This window comes from Oreochromis niloticus, linkage group LG10 (assembly GCF_001858045.2).
Source record: "Oreochromis niloticus isolate F11D_XX linkage group LG10, O_niloticus_UMD_NMBU, whole genome shotgun sequence".
Lineage (NCBI taxonomy): Eukaryota > Metazoa > Chordata > Actinopteri > Cichliformes > Cichlidae > Oreochromis > Oreochromis niloticus.
Genome location: NC_031975.2, coordinates 32,782,073 through 32,804,423, shown reverse-complemented (window position 1 = coordinate 32,804,423; position 22,351 = coordinate 32,782,073). Strand labels below are relative to the sequence as shown.

At 42.2% G+C, this 22,351-nt stretch overlaps 2 protein-coding genes across 3 annotated transcripts; both read left to right on the top strand.

The window, feature by feature from the left end:
- Positions 1-1,390: 1,390 nt before the first annotated feature.
- LOC109203944 (uncharacterized) lies at positions 1,391-4,721 on the top strand. 2 transcript variants are annotated; one of them, XM_019364163.2, is made up of 5 exons: positions 1,391-2,046; positions 3,211-3,419; positions 3,714-3,834; positions 3,977-4,202; positions 4,605-4,721. In XM_019364163.2, the coding sequence occupies exons 1-4, from the start codon at positions 1,522-1,524 to the stop codon at positions 4,199-4,201; spliced, it is 1,080 nt and encodes a 359-aa protein (XP_019219708.1). In that variant the 5' UTR covers positions 1,391-1,521; the 3' UTR covers position 4,202; positions 4,605-4,721. The 2 variants fall into 2 exon arrangements, with proteins under 2 accessions (XP_019219708.1, XP_019219707.1); XM_019364162.2 differs by lacking the exon at positions 4,605-4,721 and adding an exon at positions 4,372-4,496.
- Positions 4,722-10,683: 5,962 nt separating this feature from the next.
- On the top strand, positions 10,684-15,955 carry LOC102077062 (uncharacterized). Its single transcript, XM_005457339.4, has 5 exons — positions 10,684-11,200; positions 11,492-11,700; positions 12,573-12,690; positions 14,482-14,665; positions 15,351-15,955. Exons 1-5 carry the CDS (start codon positions 10,718-10,720, stop codon positions 15,404-15,406), a joined length of 1,050 nt encoding a protein of 349 aa, XP_005457396.1. The 5' UTR covers positions 10,684-10,717; the 3' UTR covers positions 15,407-15,955.
- Positions 15,956-22,351: the final 6,396 nt, after the last annotated feature.

The following is a 22,351-nucleotide window of genomic DNA, read 5'->3' as shown; positions in this document are numbered from 1 at the left end:
TCCTCCGGAAGTCCACAATGATCTCCTTGGTCTTTTTGGCATTTAAGACCAAGTTATTATCGTGGCACCATGCCTCTAGTTGTTGCACCTCTGTCCTGTAATTTGTCTCATCATTGTCAGATATAAGTCCGAGCACTGTAGTGTCATCGGCAAACTTAACTATGAGATTGGACGCACAGGAGGAAATGCAGTCATAAGTAAAGAGAGTGTATAACAGAGGGCTCAGGACACACCCCTGAGGGGCACCGGTGTTGACCACAAGGGTAGAAGAGGTGTTCTTACCCACTCTGACACTCTGTCTACGGTTAGTAAGGAAGTCTGTAATCCAGCTGCACAGAGAGGAATTAAGACCCAGTTGGTGAAGTTTGGGACGGAGTCTGTATGGCTGGATGGTATTAAAAGCCGAGCTGTAATGTACAAAGAGGAGCCGTGCATACACATCACACATAGTTTTGTTAAAAACAACTCCTTCTGTGTTCTGTCTGGTTTCCTGTATTTTATTAATATGTCTCTGTAGCTCGTCACTAAACTTCCTATTTCTTAAACTTCCACTAACTGACCTCTGACCTAGTTCTCTCTCACAGCTGGCCTTGCTTTATACAGGCCTTTATTATGAAAATACATAAAACAATATAATCAGAAAATAAGCACAAATAACATACATTTATTCTTTAACAGAGTTTACCTGGTGACGTTCCCACGCTACAGAAGGTGACAGATGATTGTGCTGAGTGCTTACCACTCACAGCTGAGTCAGACACTGACCACACGCGACTAATCCAGACAGCTGTCTGTTTGGAGACAAAGTCATTTAATTATAAAATTAATCTGTCAGGTTCTGTTAACCGAGCAGTCCACGTAAACCCAAACTTACTGTACTTATAAAATACGAACATCACACTGAATATAGTGACGTGAAACTAAACACATGATCACATTTTGTGTAAATCAGAGTTTCTTTGAAATCAGCTGCACAGGACTGTCTGCTGTGTTGAACAGGAAACAGGAAGTGTTGAGCTGAAATATGATCAGGATGATTCTGGGCTCAAGTGAGTCGCAGGTTCACGCTCTGACAGCTCTAACAGACTAGCATCCAGAGCAGATGATCTGAAGCGTGTGCTGTGGGTGCAGCTGACCCCTGACCCCAGCGTCAGGGGTGATTACATAACAATTTCATGTTGTGAGACGATAAACGGGCTTCTTCATAAACATCATGTTCTGTTTTTCAGTTTCTTTCTTCTGAAAAGAAACTGAAACATTTCTGTTTAACCGACACACCTTAAACAGGAGCCAACATGTCGGAAACATCCGCAGAGTACCTGGGAATGAGTCACATGGGATATATCCCATATAGCCTTCATAAAATGGGTGGAGCATGAACCCACCTGGGAATCTTCCGCGTTGGGCTGACGAGTTGACAGAAGTCTTACTGAGCAGAGTGTAGCAGGGCTCACTGGGAGATCGGCTGCTTTGTTCTGTATCACAGATTTTTCATTAGCACCATCATCCTGCACTGTGGACATGGAGGCTCAGAGAAAAAGCAATGGATCGAATGCAATTTTTATTCACAAACATCATTTATGTTTGCACGATTTGAAAATGCACAATCAGCATTTGAGGAACATCTATCTTCTAAAAACCAACGTGCCTGAATACCCTCAACCAGAGTTTCACGTTTCCAATCTGAAACACGACACACAGCAAGGAGGCTTACTGAGGATCTGGAAGGACGAAGGCTTTAAGGATCCTCACGGAGGGATGAAGGATCCAGACGGCCTGTCCCTGGTGTGGTGGAGTCTGGCTGTGGGCCCCCAGGAGATCCAGTCAGCTGAGACCAGGCTCCTCGACAAGTTCTACCCAAACCGGATGGAGAAGCAGGCTGAAAAGAAGCCGAGCTACCTGGACGAGATCTATCCAGACCGGAACAAGCAGGAGAGCTTCCTCTGGAAGTTTGCTACCTCTCCGGCCTTTGGCGAGAAGTCCAGGTTTGGATCGTACCGCTTCACCTTCCCCCTGCACGAAGTGGTGACCGCCTACAGCCAGCAGGTACTGGGGGGGTTAAATCAATGTGTAGCTCACTGATTGATTCTGCATTTTAGGAAAACGTCATTTCATGAGTACTTTTATTTTTAAAACACTGGTGAGTTTATCCATCAGCTCAGACTGAAAGAGACACGATGGCCTGAATTAAGACCTTAAACTCCTCAAGGCTTTAAGGTCTAACAGCCTCAGAGACTTAAAGACCTTGAAAGTCATGTGACCAGGAGTAATCTGCCAACCAGCTCCAGTGTGTTTGTGCAATTCAGTTCATTTTTATTGATAGAGTGCCAAGTCACAACAACAGTCACCTCAAGGTGCTTGACATTGTAAGGTGGACCTTACACTAATACAGAAAAACACATGCTGTGGAACAGAAGCAGAGACGATTAATAACTCATGATTAAATACAGAAAGGTGTATAAACACATAGTGAGTGAAGCAGGGTTGGATCGAGAGGTGTGCCACCCTAAAATGTTCTCCTGCCACCTTAGTTTTGTATATTACGGTGTTGTTTATTAAAATAAGACAGCATTAACACTGTGAGCCTAGCTACAGTTAACACTGAGTATAAATTCTAAAACTGAATATAGTGAAAAAATGTACCATGTGAACCAATAAAAACATAGCAGCACGTGGGTTTTGGTTGTTTAGGAAGAGGGGAAAGTTTTGAGATGTGAGAGATTTGTGACGTTTAGCGTGGAGTGTGTAGTTAGTGTGTAGTTAGTGTGTAGTCTAATCTGTAGTGGTTCAGTCTGCTTCGCGGAGGGCTTTCTTATAAAGCAGCAAACTATTTCTCCAGGCTAAATGATGATAAATAAATTTGTGACACGCCATTTCCTCTCCAGCTTACGAGTTATCTGCTTTAGGCTACGTGTTTGAGAATTATACCACGGAGTCAGGTACTTCGGATTTGAGGCCTTAGTTTTCACAGGAGCTACAGTATCCAGAGTCGTACGTAGTGAGGAGGTAAAATTATTAACAAGATAATCGACCTCTGTTGGAGTAGCGTTCAGATAGCTGCTCTGCTCTATGTTGGTACAGGGCATTGAAGATGATAACAGTGGGTGGATTATATTCTTGTGTGATTGTTAAACGGTGTACAGTGTGTCAGGTTGGTGACCTTTGTATCAGGTGTGTCTCTCACACTGAAATTCCTGTTGTTGTCTCCAGTTTTGCTCCGGAGCTCCGCCCATGATAAGGGTGTTCAAGACCTCCCTCTACAATCAGGAAGTGCAGTACGCTGTGCTGATCCACAGCCCGGCCAGAGAGAAGCTCTTCTCAGAGTATCCTTTGCTTCCGTATGATGACCCGAACGCCGTCTTCACTTACAGAGACGGACACTTCATCTGGAGGTCACAGGCCATGTGCGAGACACACAGGTAAGTGTTAAAAGTCTCCACTGAAATAAATGTGATCAGTCACTTTGATGGGATCTACCACTGATGATGATGAAGATCTGCTGTAATATTATAAAAACCACAAACAAAGCCAAAGATGACGGACACAACGAGTTCATACAGTGTCTGATATTCATGTTTGTTTTTCCTTTAATTTGTCATTGGTCTGCTCCCTCCTGACCTGAGCATCAGATTTAATGCTGGCACTGAGCGCTCTGTCAGGGAAGCAGTCTGAAGTCCTCTGTGAGCTGATTGGTTGTGTCTCTTTCTTCTCAGTTGGAAATTGATCCAAAAACCTGACAAAAACCAGATGGAAGCTGACAGTCTATATTCTCATCAACATCAGTTTTATGTTTGGGATAATGTCGCCGTCGCCCTGCACGTGGAGCACGGACAGGTACCTGCCCCTCCTACTCCTCGGTCTATAGAGACACCTGAAGCATTTTACAAGAAGAACGCTGTTGCCTATAAATTTGATAAGAATTGAAACAAAGCGTTGAACTTTCTCACCTTGTTTCTCTGCTCGGTTTCTTTTTCAGGTGCTGAAGTTTGACTGCGATCGACTGAGAGCAAACCTCATGTACTGTGAGAAACCTGAAGAGGATGTTCTAACAAACCTCTTGTTAGGTGAGAAACCTGAACAGAGTGTTGCACCTGGAATCCAGTATGACAGCTTTGAAAATGCTAAATCGTTGGTTGGACATTTGTGGCCTGACGCAGGCTTCTCCCTGGGGAAGGAGCCTTCACTCAAGCTCATTTTCTAAGGTAATGAATCAGTAATTAAAGGAATAGTTTCTGCTGTCATTACAAATACACAAAAGCTGACACATGGACACACAACTACTAAAGGTGAAGGTAACAATCCTCACCTGTGATCTATTTGCTTGTAATTATGTGTTTATGAAAAGTCAGTGAGTTTCTGGCCTCCAGATAGACCACTGCATGTTTTGCTGGTATACTGATGACACCACCGTGGTTGGGCTCATCTCTGATGGAGCTGAGACAGCGTACAGGGTGGAGGTAGAGAACTTGTCCTGCTGGTGCTCAGAAAATAACCTGAAGCTGAACATCCTTCAAACCAAAGACCTCATCATGGACTTCAGGAGGCACAGACAGGTCCACTCTCATTATAAATGAAGAACAGGTTGAATCTGTCTCCACCTTCAGGTTTCTGTGCACCCACATCTCCACCAACCTCACCTGGACCCACACCACCATCGCCCTGGTAAAGAAGGCCCAGCAGCAGCTGCACCTCCTCCGTGTGCTGAGGAAGAAGAACCTGGACCAGGAGCTGCTGCTGACCTTCTCCCCTCCTCAGTGGAGAGCGTGCTCCTCCTGCCTGCTGTTTGTACTCTGAGGCCACGACTGAGAACAGGAAGGCTGCACAGAGGGTCATTAACACCACCCAAAACATCACTGCCAACCCTGGAGGCCATCGCCAGCTCCTCCTGTCTGTGAACCATCACAAGTGACCCCGCCCACCACCTGTTTGACCTGCCACCCTCTGGTCTGTGCCTGAGCTCAATCAGGTCATCCAAGACACATCCACCTATCCACCTCATCAATCGGAGCCATGATCTGAGTAACCCTCATCACTCAGGTCACTCACACACAGACTGTTCAGACCAGGTCGTTTTGTGCACCGCTTCCAAACACTTTGCCTTTCTGGCACAGGTGGCTTTCCTCCAGGAGACCCACCTGAGTCAATCAGAACATGATAAATTGAGAAGAGAAGGTTTTAAAAACGTATTTTCGTCTTCATACAAGGGAGGACATAGGAGAGGAGTTGCTATACTTATTTCAAATGCAATTAATTATGAACATATATCAGAACTACAGGATGGGGAGGGAAGGTTTGTAAAAATTACGGGTAAAATTGAAGGTCAGGAAATGACGTTTATGAATGTGTATATTCCTCCGGGAAGTAACTGGACAATATATAAACAAATATTTGATTTAATGGTGAATTCACAAGGTCTGGTAATCTGTGGAGGTGATTTCAATATTAGATTGAACCCTAAACTAGATGTGTCTGGAGCATCTATTAGCTCAAATGCTCTTACAAAGAAATTTAATCAATTGATGGAGGAATTGGGGATAATTGATGTTTGGAGAGAGTTACATCCTAAAAGTAGGGACTATACCCACTACTCCTGTCCCCATAGGACTTATTCTAGAATAGATTACTTCTTTATGTTCAGTAGTGATTGTACTAGAGTAAAGGAATGTAAAATTAAAACGATAGCTCTTTCAGATCATAGCCCCATTTCATTGTCTTTGAGTTTAGAGAAGAAAGCCAGGAAGGTGCTGTGGAAATTGAATTCAACTATATTAAACGATCCCATATTAAAACAAAAGCTAAGAGAAGAAGTAAAAGATTTTCTTGAATTAAACGATACGGGGGAAGTGTCGCAAATCATATTATGGGACACCCTAAAGGCAGTAATGAGAGGAAAAATAATTTCAATGACCTCCCATCTGAAAAAGATAAAGATGCAAAAATTAGTTAACCTTCAGGTAAAGTTAAAACAACTACAACGGGAAGATGGATATAAAGGTAATCCTGAGATAAAAAAAGAAATTAAAAAAATACAGGTTGAAATCGATGAAATTTATACGCAGGAAACTCAAAAGAAAATTATTTTTTTAAAGCAGAAATATTATGAGATAGGAAGCAAATCCTCTAAAGTCTTAGCTTATAAACTGCGTAAACAGAGACTGGAAAGTACAATTCTTAAAATAAAAAACCCACAAACAAAGATAATTGAAAATCAATTAGAGAAAATTCAAGAGAGCTTTGAGTTGTTCTATAAAGAACTGTATACCCAACCACAAACAACGGATGAAATAAAAATTGATAATTTTTTGAACAAATTAAAATTACCAACTTTAACAAATCTCCAAAATGAAAGTTTACTCCAACCAATAACAACCAAAGAACTTCACCTGGCAATATCCAAATTAAAAGTAGGCAAGAGTCCGGGTTCGGATGGGTACACTGCAGAGTGGTATAAAAACATTAAAGAGGACTTGCTCCCTATTTTATTGAAAACATTCAATTCGATTATGCAAAAGGGTAAATTACCCCCTTCATGGAAGGAAGCAGTTATTTCCATCATTCCCAAAGAGGGTAAAGATAGGACAGAATGTAGCAGTTATCGTCCGATTAGTGTATTAAATTTGGATTATAAACTATTTACAGCAATTCTGGCACGGAGATTAGAAAAAATTTTACCTGACATTATAGACCTGGACCAGTGTGGTTTCATTCAACAAAGGCAAACAGTGGACAACATAAGGCGTTCCCTACATGTTATGGAACAAATAAATAGAGATAGGGTCCAGGCAGTGTTGGTGGGACTGGACGCTGAGAAAGCCTTTGACTCAGTCAGATGGCTTTTTCTTTATAAGGTACTGAAGACTTTCGGTTTCCATAATAAATTCATCTTAATAATACAATCCCTTTACGATAAACCGAGGGCTCGTGTGAAAGTCAATGGAGATTTATCTGAATCTTTTACTCTAGAAAGAGGGACCAGGCAGGGTTGTCCAATCTCACCACTTTTATTTGCACTTTATATTGAGCCTCTTGGTCAGTTTATAAGAAACAATACCAAAATTAAAGGTATTGTAGCTGCTGGTGAAGAACAAAAAGTTGCAATGTTTGCAGATGATGTCTTGGTCTTTCTGAGGGAACCTGAAGAATCATTTGAGGAGTTGATGTCTTCTCTATCTATCTTTGGAGAACTGTCTGGTTATAAATTAAACCTAAACAAAACACAGGTAATGACACTAAATTATACAGCATCTAAAACTCTACCAGATAATTATAATATAAATTGGGAAGCTGAAACACTTAAATACTTAGGAATAACTCTAACTAAGAATATTTCTAATCTATCACAAGTAAATTATGGTCCCTTGTCACAGGCCATAAAATTTGATTTAGATAGGTGGAATCTGGTGCCTTTCTTAAATTTAAATTCAAGGATATTAGCAGTGAAAATGAACGTACTCCCAAGACTCCTCTATTTATTTAGAACTTTGCCGGTTGAAGTAAGTCAAACACAGTTCGGGGAATGGGACAAATGGATTGCGTGTTTTATTTGGCATGGGAAAAAACCAAGAATTAAATTTAGATCGTTACAGTTAAGCAAGGCAAAAGGGGGGACAAGGCTCCCATGTTTACAATACTACTATTACGCATCTCAGGTTATCCCCCTGCTGCAATGGTGTAACCCTAATTTGACAGCTAAGTGGAAATCCATAGAATTTAATAGAACCCCTAAATTTCAACTACAAGCCTCAATTGTGGATAAAAAATTGGCAGACCGTTTAGAAGATAAAGGACCATGGATAAGTCACACTCTAAAAATATGGAATAAAGTGATTAAAATATGTGGTAGTGAACAAATACTAAAAGTATTTAGATGGTGTGCTTATGACACAGATTATAAACCAAATGAAAGTGATAACAGATTCCAGTCCTGGATAGAGAGTGGACTAACAACACTCCATTCCTTCACACATAAAGGGACACTACAGAGTTTCCAGTCTTTACAAATAAGAAATGGCTTAAGACAAGTAGATTTCTTCAGGTTTCTTCAAATGAGGGATTATTATTTACAAGCATTGCAATATCCCAAACCCAAATACGGTTGAGTCTGAAATTTTTAAAATAGTTAAATTAGCATATGATAGTTCTTTGAGAAAGGCAATCTCCAAACTATATGATGTGCTTCTTCAAGCAAGGAAGGACACTACTCAAAATGTTAAGATTAAATGGGAATTGGAATCGGGGATGGGTATAACAAATGAGAACTGGGAGAGGATTTGTAATTTTCATTGGTACTCAACAAGTTCTTTATCTTGGAGACACCACTGTTGGAAGAACATTATTAGATTTTTTAAAACCCCTCATCAAATTAAATATAAAAATGGGACAGCGGAATGCTGGAGAAGATGTGGATCAGAAGAAGCACATCATTATCATATTTTTTGGGACTGCCCCAACTTAAAAAATTACTGGCTGGGAATTCACAAAACTCTGTGCGAGGTTTTTAAGATAAAATTTGACATCAATTTTGTAAATTTGTACTTGGGTTTGGTCGCTGGCTCGGTCCGGGGAGAGGATACAAAACTTTTACAAGCACTATTAGCGGCCAGCAAAAAATCAATAACCAGAAAGTGGTTAAATCCAACTCCGCCAACACTTGAGGATTGGTTTAATGTGGTCTTCGAAATATTTAAAATGGAAAGACTGACATTCTTTTTAAAAATTCGAAAAGACAAATTTTACAAAATATGGAATGAATGGATTAGTTTTGTGTCCCCCACCCGCCCTGAATTTAGATAAGACCGGCCCTGAATTGGTGTATCTCCCATGTATCGTACAATGTTAGGTTGACCCTCAACTTCATAATAGGTACCTAATGTAGTCTTTGTAAATAAGGTAAACATGCTGCATTATGTAACACACTGTCAAACCACCGAGTTTATTTTATTTTTATTTATTGTTATTTATTTCTTTTTTGTTGGTGTTATTTGATTGTAAAACAAAAGGACTAAGAAAGAGGTGTTTTCTTTTTCTTTTTTTGTTGTTGTTTCTTTGTTTGCTTGTCTGTTTTTGTTTTGTTTGATTGAATGGTGTCGATGCACCTTACTGTGATAATTTTTTTTTTCCTTTTTCTTTAATAAAAATATAATTTAAAAAAAAAAAAGAAAAAAAAAGTAATGTGTGCCTTTCTGTTGTTTTGTATATATTTCTGCTCTCTTACTATTTTTATTTTATACTGGCACAGTTGGTGTGGAGAAACCATAATTTCATTGTACATGTAAAATGTCAATAAAGTTCTCTTCTATTATTCTATGTTTCATTCAGTGGTGCACTGACCTTTTACTCTGAGCCATGGGGAAAACAGAAGAATTATCAAAGGATCTGCAGGTGAAGATAGTTGAACTTTATAAAAACAGCAAAAGGATATAAAAAATATCCACGGAATTGAGAATGCTAATCATCAATGTCCAAACTCTAATTAAGAAGTGAAAAATGACAGATTCGTTCAACACCAGCTGATTCAACAACTTCAGCTGATTAAAGATGCACAATAAGGAAAAAATAGGCTGCATGGTTGAGTCTTAAGAAGAAAGTCATGACTATGCCTATGTCACAAAACAGCCCGTTTACAATAAGCCAACAGCACAGAGAAACTTCTTCTAAAATGAAGCTTCTGCAGAGGTCCTCTCAGTCTCCTGACCTCAGCATCATTGAGCCACTCTGAGGAGATCTCAGAGCTGCAGCTCCAGACAGACCCAGAAATGATGTCAACTGGACGAAGTTTTACCAAGAAGAATGGGCAGCTTTAGCATCTGAGACAATAAAGTGCCCTGAACACAAATACCATAAAATGCTGTCATTAATATGAAGGAGGCGATACATGGTATTAAGAACCACAAACACAATAGTTTGATAATGAAGCTTCACACAGACAGAAAAGTTTTATATAATTATTCATGTTCTCTGAGGAATAATAATGGATTGCATTTATATAGCGCTTTTCTAGGCACCCAATCCCCAAGGAGGCCCTGCCAGGGTGGATCAGGCCCTGGAGTGTGTCATTGGTTTATGTTAACTCGTTATTTCTCTTCTTCTTTCTGCTGGTTAGTTTCCTACAGTTTATTTTCTGTCTATTCACTGCAACTGAGAAATACTTAGCTCTTTAGCATTTATGGAGCCTCACTTCTTCAAAGGGACAGAAAAGGTGACAGAGAGAAGTAAGACAAAAGGGACAAGATCAGAAAGATAGGAGAGAGCTATATTCCAGAAACAGACGAATGTTATCATATGTATATTACTGTATATTTAACCTTTCAATATCACAGTATTGTCCATACGCAGCTATTGAGAGACGTTACTTTGCAGAAGCTCATATGGATCCTGCTGCTGTTTGAGGTGCAGTCGGGTTTAACTTCATTAACACTTGAACCTGTAACAGAAGTGGAAACAGTGAAACAGAGGAGATGACAGGAGTTTGGTGGTTTTGCAGGGGGAAGTGTGTGTCCTCTTTCTTTCTCTGTGTGATGTTTATCAGTGCTGGTGCTGAAATATGGAAGCTGATGTTTAGAGTATTTCCTGTGTGAGGGCGTTCAGGCTTTGTCCCATTTGCATGGGCAGTGTAAGGGCGTGACAGTCGGACACCCTGGACTGTGGGGGCGTGGTCTGAATATAAGCCTGGTGATCAGAGATCACTCACACAGGAAGCATCAGCCTCCACCTGATCATGCAGACACAAAGAAACAGGAGAGGATATATACAACACTTCATAAACTGTAAGCATCTGTGGCTGAATGATCTGAAAAAGCTCGCTCATGACTTGAAGAACCCGTATCTCCTAAAACAAAACGTCCCTGAATACCCCCGACCCGAGTTTCACGTGTCTCACCTGAAACACGACACAGAGCGAGGGGCTTTATGTTGGATCAGGACAGACCGCGGCTTCAAGGATCCTCACAGAGGCTTCAGGGATCCACACAAATGGTCCCTGGTGTGGTGGAGTCTGGCTGTGGGACCCGAGGAGATCCAGGCGGCCGAGACGAGGCTCCTGGAGAAGACCTACCCAAACCGGACGGAGGAGCAGGCTGCGAAGCAGCAGAGCTTCCTGTGGAGATTTGCCTCCTCTCCGGCCTTCAGTGAGAAGTCCAGGTATGGATCGTACCGCTTCACCTTCCCCCTGCAGGACGTGCTGACCGCCTACAGCAAGCAGGTACGTTTACATTTACAGAGATGGGGAATTTTTTTCTTCCTGACGATACAAACATTAGTCAAAAGTCAACAACTCTTTATCCATAATAAAAAAACTAATGAATCCATCTCAACAGACTGAAAGAGACACAACAGTCTGAGTTTGTGTCAAAGCTACACACTAAAAATAATAAACACCGTTTGACCAGGAACAACAGCTTTTCTCTCTGTGTGTTATCAGTACATCATGTACGTTACCTCAGGTGTGAGACAGGTGTGAGTCTCCCACTGAAAGACCTTTTGTTGTGTCCAGTTTTGCTTCGGAGCTCCGCCCATCATGAGAGTGTTCAGGACCTGCCTGTTCAAAAAGAAAGTGCAGTACTCTGTGTTGGTCCACAGCCCAGCCAATCGCGAGCTGTTCTCCGAGTTTCCATTACTTCCTGGTAATGACCCGAACGCTGTCTGCGCGTACAGAGACGGGCGCTTCATCTGGCGGTCGGAGGCCATGTGTGAGACGCACAGGTAAGAAACACAGAGATAAACATCACACTCACAGACAAAGGAAGAGGGTCGACTCTATGTGACTTTGAGTTATTGTCTGTGCTCATGCTGAGCAGCAGGGAAGAATACCCGGGCTTCTTGGAGACTCTGGGATGGTAGGAACATTTGGATATAGGAGACAGGGAGGAACAGCCTGATCTTAACCAGAGTGCTGTTGGTTTTTCACATAACAAACATCATGTTACAGGATAAGTTTGCTCCATAATGCACTTGTACCAGGGCACGCTGTCAAAGGTCAATGATCAGCTTTGTTGTCATACATCTGATCTGAGGCCATCCAGGTCGGTCCAGAGGTTTTTGGACCATGACACTATTTGTAGTTTTTCCTCTGTAATTTTAATTCCAACAATCAAGATGTGACTGAAGTGCACACTTTCAGTTTTAACTCAAGGGGTTTCACAAAAGTACAAAGCACAAAAATGTGTTAAGAGTTACAGTCACTGACCTGAGTCAGAGAAATCATGTGCCTCATTCACAGGTGATGGGAAGGTAGAGGATGGGGTTGGGGGTGCATCCTCAGTAATGTGTACCAGACCTTTGTGATAAAGAGAGAGCTAAATCTGAAGGCAAATACATTCAATCTATATTCCAGCCTTCAAATATCATGAGCGTGCTGCCACTATAATTATGGGTAAGCTGATAGGTGGAGAAGTCTTTGCAAAGACAATTACCAAATTTTAAAAAGTTTCCTCCTGACATCCAGTCAGCTGATCTTTTCCAATATTTTTATGTATATATTTAAGTATATTTAAGACTTTTACTGTCTGCTTTACATGGAGTCAGATAATACTGCCACACTGATACCGTCTGTTTGTCTTTGGCCTTCCTCTCAGGTACGAGCTGATCCACAGACCTGATGCAAGTCAGATGGACTCTCTGGAGCTGTTTGGACAGCCTGAGTTTTATCTTTGGGATAATGTTGCCGTCGCCCTGCATGTGGAGAACGGACAGGTGGTTATGAGATATTCTGGCTGTAAATAACAATTAAATTAAAAAATTAAACAACAAACTAACCCCCTCTGTGAATTGCAGATTTATTGTTGTGGAGGGGTTTGCTTGTCCCAGTGATCCCAGGGGCCTTGTTGTCGGGGTGCTGGGCAGTGGCCAGCACACGCTGGCAAACTGATCCCAGCTACTGAGACTCCTCCAGGGGACTGGTTCCTGAGCCAGTCTCCTGGAGAAGGGCTGGACTTTGTCTCAGTCTGGAGTTTCCCTTGTTGAGAGGCGGCAGGCTGGGGTGGATATCTTAGTATCCCCTAGTTTTCCCTGGTGGACAAGAGGGTTTGTTCCCTGCCTTTCAGGTCGGGGAATAGGTCCTGACTGTCATCTATGCCTATGCGCCGAACGTCAGTTCAGAGTAACCGGCCTTCCCTGAGTCCATGAGTGGGGTGCTTCAGGGTGCTCCACCTGGGGGCTCTGTCGTCTTACTGGGAGAATTCAACACTAATGCGGGCAACAACACTGAGACCTGGAAGGGCGTGATTGGGAGGAATGGTCTGCCAGATCTGAACCAGAGCCGGACTCCTGTGTGAACCAGTTTGTCCGTAACAAACACTGTTTTCGAACGTAAGGGTGTCCGTAAGTGCACATGGCACTAGGACACCCCATACGATAGGTCGATGATCAATTTTGTAATTGTATCATCAGATCTGCGGCCGTATGTTCTGGACATTTGGGTGAAGAAAGATGGTGAGCTTTCAACTGATCACCACCTGGAGGGGAATTGGATCAGGTGGCAGGGGACGATGGTGGACAGACCTGGTGCACCTGAACGTAAAATGAGGGTTCGCTGGGAACGCCTGACAGAGGCCCCCGTCTGCGAGATCTTCAACTCCCATTTCCAGCAGACCTTCAATGGCAGCCTGGGGACATTGGGTTTGACCATGTTCAGCACCTCCATTGCTGAAGCTGCTGCACTGAGCTGCGGCTGCAAGGTCGTTGGTGCCTGTCGTGGTGGTAACCCCCAAACCAGATGCAGGACACTGGAGTGCTGCTGATTTGACTGAGGATATTGTTGGGTAGTGGAAGGAATAGACCAAGGACCTCCTTAATCCCACTGACAAGTCTTCCATAAAGGAAGCAGAGTCTGGAGACCTTGGGAGTGACTAGTCCATCACCGGGGTGAGGTCACTGAGATAATTAAACAACTCCTTGGTGGCAGGGCCCTTGGTGTGGATGAAGTTCGCCCTGAGTTTCTGAAGGCTTTGGATGTTGCAGGGCTGTCTTGGTTGATATGCCTCTACAATGTTGTGTGGAGATCAGGGACAATACCTCTGGACTGGCAGACTGGGATGGTGGTTCCCATCTTCAAGAAGAGGGACTGGAGGGGACTGGAGGGTGTGCTCCAACTATAGGGGGATTGGTAGGTGAGGAGTTTGACCATCTGTGAGGGGCTCAAAGTAGAGCCATTACTCCTCCACATTGAAAGGAGCCAGTTAAGGTAGTTTGGCCATGTAACAAGGAAGCCTCCTGGGTGCCCTACTGAGGCGTTCCAGGCATGTTCCACTGGGAGGGGGTCCTGGGACAGACCCAGGACACACTGGAGAGATATCTCTTCGCTGGCCTGGGAACACCTTTGAGGTGGTGGCTGCTGCCTCCATAACCCAGCCTCAGATAAGTGGAAGAAGATGAATGGATGGAACAAACTCACAGGCTTATGTGTGTCTGATAGTTTAGCTCATAACTAATCTTTGTAGTCTCTAAGCTTTATTGTTCACTCTCTCTTTTCTTTTTCTTTTTCAGGTACTGAAGTTTGATTCTGACCAACTGAGAGAGAACCTGAAATTCTGTGAGCCAGACAGACCCACAATCACACCCAACTTCTATTTTGATCATTTTGAAAATGCTAAAATCTTGGTTAACCAATTGTGGCCTGACTCAGACTCCCTGCTGGAGGAGGAGCCTTCACTCGAGCTCAGTTTCAAAGGTAACTAATCCATAACTGAAACCAGCATTTCCTTTATCGGACTGGGTGAAGATGCCAGGTTTATGCTTTGATACTAAACTTTATTCCATAGTTTTTTTTAAACTAAAAATCACAAAACCAGTTTGTTTATAGGACAAGCTCATGGTTCAGATGAAGCATTACACAGATAGCTGCTAATCAGTACCATCCAGAGAAAATTGTGGAATTTGACTAAAGCTCTTAGTCAGACTTGTTGGACGGTCTGTTATTACAGTAACCTCAGAGCAGCCATGTTATTGGTCAGGTGATGTCATTAAAAATGCTCCAAAAGGGTCCAACAGCACAAACAAGGTCCAGAGGTCCAGTTCAGGTGAAGCTAGCAGACAGCTAGCAGCTACAACCACCTGTGTCACCATCCACCTGTCAGTCACATGGGCCACGCCCCTAGTAATGCAGACTTTAGTCCTTAATACAATTTAAAAAGCTGTTATGAAGGTAGAAATGATTTACAGAGGCCAAACAGTTTGTGTATCAAGCTGTAAACATGTTTAATTCTGCTGTAAAGCTTTAACAGAGTCTGTGGGACTGACTCACTGCTGCCTCTGCTGGACGTTAGAGGAACTGCAGGTTTTAGCTTCAAACACTGGCTTCGGTTTGGGAATGAAGACCACGTCTGTCTCTGACATATTCTCCTCTTTCTCTGCAGCGCTCTTTCTTTCCATGAGAAAACCAAAGAGGATTAAAGACTTTACTGAAGTTTGAAGCCTGCCTGCAGTGAGACGACGCCTCCAGTTTAAACTCTGTTTGTTTGCTGTTCTGTATTTTAGACCAACCAAGCGTATTGTTTGATAGCGGTGTGGTCACAGCTTTAGAAAAGGCGCATTCATGGGGTTTGAACCTATGAAATCATACTTTGTTGTGTTGTTTTAACCTTTGGTGAGATAAGAAAGGTACGCTCCTTTCTCAGAGTGGGTGGAGCATCACAGTGCTGCACCTGAAACCACAGCAGAGGTCGGTGGTGTCGGTGTGACGGGTGGATTTATGTGACGTGTTCATGTACCCAAAGTTTAATGTGAGATATTTCTGTATTTTGCATTGACAAAGTGAAAGCTGTTTTTGTTTTGTATCTGAAACACAAAGATGACTTTATTCATTTATTCATGCTTTGATCCAAACAGGTTTAAACCTGATTTTTGTAAAGAACACGCTCTTCTCTGTGGAGACGCTGACCAGAAATAAGTCAGCCTGTTGGGTAAACCCTTCAACATTTCACCTGTACAAAAATTACATTGATGTTACCACACGTCATTCTGCTGTATAAATATCATTAATCAATAAATGTTTGAATATAAATGATCAATAACTGCAGTTCAGTTTATTGAGAAATGACTTTTTGCCATGAAAAGGCAAAGATGAGTGAATGGCCAAGGTTAGGGCCAGAGATGGGCAGTAACGCGTTGCAAGTAACGCATTACTGTAATCCGATTACTTTTTTCAAGTAACTTGACCAACACTGGTTAGGACACGTTTTTAAAAAAGTGGGAGAAAAATCATCAGAAATATCAGAAAAGGTTTTAATGCGACATTTAGTGAGTTACATTACATAAAACATGAATCTGAAATTCATTTGACTCTATGGTTCAGTCATAAGCTTTCATTTTCCCACATTCCTTTGCGGTTCATGGTTATATCCTGTGTAAATGCATGACTGTATCTTCCTCTGCCCGTCACTGCATGCGCTACAGTGTTTCCTCCTCTTACTTCAGTAGAAACACAGTGACTTCTCTCTTTGTCATTCGTAACAACAGTACTAACGTCATCAGGAGTGACTCGTGTTGTTTTTGTTTTTCCATCGGATGGAAAACCATCAGAGTAAAACTGTCACATATTCACTGTTTGTCTTGATGCATGCTCAATGATCCAGGTTAGGAAATCCTAAAAAGCTGATTCTGTTCATCTGGATGTCGCGTTTCAATCAGTGGTTGTTGATCAATCATCATAACAATTTGCATATTAATGATCATAAACTGACCTCACAGCCCATTGTTCATTCAGTGGGCTGGTTTCAGTCATTATGCAAATTTCCTGTTTGTAAGGTTGAAACCTGCAGTCAGCTGAGACTGAAGAAGTCACCTGATGATGATGAAATGTTTCTCCCACTGAATCTTTTTTTATTCTTTTGGGATATTCACTGTTTCTTCTTCAGATTTTTATTCGTTGTCACAGATTAGAGGAAACGGATCGTCTTCAGGTTCATAGCAGACGTGTTTCACTGTTAGATGAACTAATCATCTCTGCAATAATTAAAATATTAGTTAGTTAAGGCTCTGATATGATCTGCTCAACAGCCAAGAAAACTGCTGAAGTGCTGCTGCACCATCAATAGTGTTTGAGTTTTTAACAGCAGGGGGCGCTGCTGATCTAAAAACCCACCCCATCAGCTCTTAGCTGGGTGAACCAGTAGGTGAATCTTCCCAAAGTGCTGCGACTGTCCCCGTGTAGTTCTCAGTGATCACAGACGAGGATTTCAGAACCTCTGAGCTTTTAGGTGGTCGTAGGAGGCTCAGACGTGTTCTTTGGACTTCTTGGGAAGAATTACAAGGTTCTTAAGGAGGTTTTGGTACCCTCATTCAGGTTCAGGGATTGCTTGAGGTGCTTGTTAGTGTTCAAAGAAGGATTCAGAGATCAGGTCTATCAGGTTTCGTTGGTACCTGAGGTTGTAGGAGTGCCTACATGTGTCACTTGTCTTTGCTGGGACTTGTTGGGAAGAATAAAAAGTTCTGGTAGAGGTTTTGGTGCTGCCATTGAGGTTCTTGGATAAGAATGTGATCACTTACATTAGGTTGGTACTTGAAGTTCTGGGAGTGCTTACATGTGCTCTCTTTACCCCTCTGTGGCTTTGTCAAGGTCATTGATATCACCGAGGTCTTTCTTGTGTACTTACAAAGTCCTAGTAGACGTAGGATGACCTTAAAGGACCAGCTGGTAGGTTAATTTGGCACTTGAGATGGTTGTGGCAGTGCAGTCATACGTCCTCTTTGTCCCTGTTGTGATTCAATCACTACTTGAGGAGGATCACATGGTTATTGAGGAGGTTTTGCCACTTCAAACTATCCAAACCTCCTCCTGTACATCCTCACTGGGCTTGTTAGTGTCCTTAGAGAGTCCCAGGACACTAGGAAGGAGCAGTGAAGTGTTTCCAAGCAGAGAACCTCGTCCGCAGATGTGGAGGTTCTGACCTTCATCCCAGCTGCAAACTGAACATCATCAGTGTTCATCTGTAAAGTCTGTTGGTGAGGTGGTTCACCTCCTGACTGATGGCTCGCTAAGCGACTCCAAGTCAACCTGATGATGTCACAGTGAATATGTCCGCTTTTGACGTGAGTCAGTGAACTCTGCAGAGACGTGGGACAGATTATTATCACCATGATGATGAACCCTTTCACTGGGCTCAGAGGCGCCTCCTGCAGCAGAGGCTTAAAAATATGAAATGTAAATGAGCCAAAGGCGAGTTAATCATCAGCAGGTAGACGGAGAATGTTACGGCTGCGGCCATATGACCACTGTGTGCTGTCTTGTTCTGTCTCTCTACTGTGTTTTAGACTCTTTGCAGGTCCATCCTCTAATGAAGAGTAGCGAGCGGCTGATTGGTCCGTGGAACACGTGCCCACGTTCAAAAGCCGCTCTGACAGCTCCGGGGAGAGAGAGAGAGAGAAGCGAGCAAGCGGTTTGACAGCCGACGCGGTCCTGGCCCTGGTTTCCAGCTTATACCTTTTGTTGTGTGTTTGTGTGAGCGTGTTCGGTGAGAGCAGCTCCTAGTGTGTTAACTTAGTGCTTAGGCACTTATAGGCTGAAGCAGAAGGGGTGAGCCGCCTTTTTCTTTGGAACAGTTTTCTCCTGTTTTCCAGGTTAGGGAGCGAGGGTTAGTATTGTCATTTGTTTGTTTTATTTCTTTCATAGGGTTTAGTTAGTTTTCTCTGGTGGGATTTAGTTGGTTTTGTTTATTGTTTTGGCCTGGGTTCACCCTGGAGCTATGCTTCATCACCTTTAATAAAATCACTTTTTTTACTCACAACTGGTTTTGGATGTTTGGCTTGGGAACCAGGGCGTGTATTTGTCTCTCTCTCTTCCAACCTTTATGTGCGTCTCCACCCGCCTAGACTGGGGGCGTAACAGAGAATAAATGAGGTTCACACTGGATGAAGCTCAGCAGGTGTTGCTGTGATTTGACAGTGAAATGAGCTTCAGTCAGCTTCCTGAAAAATCCTAAAATAAACCAGTTTATTAGGAACAGCAGAGCCAGGAAGCAGCAAATGCAGAGTGCATGAAGTCGACGGGTCGAAGTTTAATGTGCTCATGAAAAGTGTGCAAAATGTCCCGGGAACAATGGTTTAGCACTTTTCTCATTAGATTGAGTTTCTTTCTGTTCCCGGTGTTTCCAGCGTTTGTGCTTTTATTGTTTTAGAGATTTTATTGTTTAGAATCTTTATTTTCAGCTTCTGTTACCTTCAGCATTATTTTAGAGTTTGTTCAGCTATAATACTCTTTGTGTCAGGTACGCAGGTATTACAGTCAAACTACACCTTAAGGCTGTCCATACGAAATTCCTGACATCCTGGGGCCAGTCGGGAATGCTCTTCAGCAGTGGCTTGGATATTTAGGAGCGATTGGAAGTCCTAAACCAGAAGAGTTTAGGACATTTTTGAAGAAAACAGATGTAAACAAAGCTACCACAAACAAACAGGTAACAGCTGACAGGAAGCCACACCCACAGGCGCCATGTTAACGCTGCTACCTGTGACACAACCAAAGCGGTCACGTGACTTCCTGACAGCAACAACAGGACTGCTGAGCAGCTGGAACCCTCCATCAGACCAGAACAGACTGACGTTAGAGAGGAAACATGGACCTGTCCTACTTTACAGACCATTAAATTTAAACTGAGCTCATAGTTTTATTAAAATGTTTCAGTTTCACAGTTTAAATATTTAATACGTTTCGATATTGTCAATAAAATAGTAAATACGTTTTATTTGTTCAGTGCTTTTCAGTTTCTTTTTAAGACATCAGCAGTGTCACAGATCTTCGCTCCAGTGGAAACCAGTTCAACAGCTTTGGGGCCACAACCTCGAAACCACAGTCGCCTTTGGTCTTTAACCTGGACCGAGGTGCAGCACGGAGCAGCAGACCTCAGGGATCTCCAGGGCTCTGACAGTTTATGAGCTCTGAAAATCTTTGCAGTCTGTTGTTATGACATTTCACATTTTGGGATATGAGTCGTTTCCATCATTAGAACTAAACTGTGGACAGCAGGGGGCGTTGCAGAGACAAAACATGCTGTGTGAATCACTGATGCAAAGAAGGAGGTACCGTGAGAGTTTGGGTGACAGTGTCTGCCCATCATACTGGGAACACTGGTGATTCACTGGAGTCACGAGGCTCACACTGATGTTTGGGCCGTGAGTCATGGTCCAATCAAACCTTCTCACCGATTCAAAAAGGAAAAGAAGAAGTGGCATGCTGATGTCATCAACTTCTTCTTCTGCTGATTCGAGTCTCTTTGCTTTACTTTTAGTAAGTGTGAAGTTAAATATAAAGACGGTAAAATGCTGACAGGCTGCAACCCTGTCTGACCCACTGGGATTTAACGTTTCTGCTCAGCAGCGCCCCCTGTGGCCTCAAAAATATTGGCAAGTCAAGTTTAATGTGGAGATAAAGTCTGATGAGACGGACGGATCATCTCATTTGTTCTCTCTGCTGAAGTTTGGCCCATTTCTCCTTCAGTGTGATGGCGTTTGTCTCAGTGGGACAGTTTGACCCTCGTCCTCCATCTTTGCTAACATGTTTACGTGAACCTAACCACAGCTCTGTAGCCATCCTGACCTCACAAACACACACCGCTGGTAAATCTGCTTTTCATGGACACTTGGATACCAAACTTTACTGACACAGCTGGACATCAGTTCATTGGAGCTGCAGAAATACGGACTGTAACCACAGACTGTAGATAATGATGGAAGTAGCTTCTAGGTCAGAGAGCCTTAATCTCTGACCTCAGTTTATTATTGTAGAGTGTCTACCTTACAATATAAAGTACCTTGAGTTACTGCTGTTGTGATTTAATAAATAAAAGTGAATTGAACTTCTGTGATGAGTTTATGGTCTCAGTTGCTGCTTTATCAGCTACAAACATGTTGATCCAGACGCTCTACAGAGGAGTGGCTTTGGCCTGAAGAGAAACAAACTGCAGGATCACATCTTAAAGCTTCGACAGGAAGAGGAAGTGGCTCCCTGCGTATGAAGAGACGCTCCAGAGGAAAAGACGACATCCTGAAAGAGCTCAGCCTCTTTAACCTTTTGTTGTCTCTAACACACTTTCTGATGTCCTGTGAGCAGAGTGCAGACGGATGTGAGCATCTTTTAGTCAGAGCTGGAGTCTCCGATGACTGAAACGTCCACAAATGTCCACACGCTCCGAGGACGTGACTTTGAGCTCAGTGACGGTGTTGGTCCCTTCATAAGTCGGTCCTGTCCGATGGACTCATGGAATCCTCCTTCATCCACAGCATCTTCAAATATTTTAATTTATCTGGATCTTTCAGTTCGCTGTTCTCTGTTACACTGCCGCTATTTTAAACATGGCAACCACAACTTTACTCTTCAGTTTAAGTCACCACGTCCAGCCGATCTCCTATGAGTTTATTGAGCCATGAAATTTCATATATATTTAAATTATTCTGAAAGCTGCTTTAACTTACACACATTAATTATGCTGCTTCAGCTAAACAATAAATCTAATTTGTAGTGAACTATTTTATGCTATTAATTTCCAACCTTTTCCTCTAGTTGTTAGTAACGTTTCCCAATTTTTCATTTTGATCTGAACTTTATCAAACTCCAGTTTTACATATTTTCAGACAGTAATTGTAAATGCGATCAATACGTTTAGTTCATAATTAAATGCTTCTTAATATCTTTCTAGTGATTTTCTTTTCTATTTCTCTGTAATTCTACTGTAATTCATACTGTTAGCTAACAAGTTTGTTAATGTTAGCAAACGATTTCTGACATTTTCCTTGTAAATCAGCTAGCTGTTCACTTTTTTAGCATCTAACTACTTTATTTGTTTATCCAAACTTTATGTTTAGTGATCACTTTCAAGTGGAAACAAAATTTTTTTTAGCTTAGCTTAGCTTAGCCTAGTTTTAGCTATTGTGTTACAGTTATTTTAGCGTTTATGTTTAGCTAACAGTTTGATTTGTTTATTAACTGTTATCCACACTTTGGTGAGCAATTTCAAACATTTTCTGAGTAATACTTCTAAATTTAAATAACTGATGTATTATTTGTGTTTTTCTATGTACCTATTGTTTGTCTTGTTGGATTTCTTCTCCTTTCCTTAAATTGTCATTTAGGCAGCTGCTTTTGTCAATTAGTGCTATATGAAGTTAAGTTAGCGAAGACCCCAATAATAAAGACTCATCACTTAGTGCAGTTCAGATTTAAAGCAGCAGGATTCGATCAGTGTGTCATAAATTAGTGTTCAATGATGCAGAGACACTGCAGGAAAATAAAAGTCTGGTTTGGTTGGACATCAGAGATGATTATATTTCGTGTGTAAACATTTATTTACCCTGGTAACCTGAATATTAGGTGTACTCATTGTTTCCCTGAACCTGTGTGCTGAGTTTTGGACTCGGTGTGTTT

Excerpts from the sequence above, each read along its gene's own strand:
- LOC102077062 (XM_005457339.4), top strand. The coding sequence starts at position 10,718 with ATGCAGACACAAAGAAACAGGAGAGGATATATACAACACTTCATAAAC. Across the intron at positions 11,701-12,572 it reads GCCATGTGTGAGACGCACAG|GTACGAGCTGATCCACAGAC; the intron begins GTAAGAAACACA and ends CCTTCCTCTCAG. Across the intron at positions 12,691-14,481 it reads TGCATGTGGAGAACGGACAG|GTACTGAAGTTTGATTCTGA; the intron begins GTGGTTATGAGA and ends TTTCTTTTTCAG.
- LOC109203944 (XM_019364163.2), top strand. The coding sequence starts at position 1,522 with ATGGAGGCTCAGAGAAAAAGCAATGGATCGAATGCAATTTTTATTCAC. Across the intron at positions 3,420-3,713 it reads GCCATGTGCGAGACACACAG|TTGGAAATTGATCCAAAAAC; the intron begins GTAAGTGTTAAA and ends CTTTCTTCTCAG. Across the intron at positions 3,835-3,976 it reads TGCACGTGGAGCACGGACAG|GTGCTGAAGTTTGACTGCGA; the intron begins GTACCTGCCCCT and ends TTTCTTTTTCAG.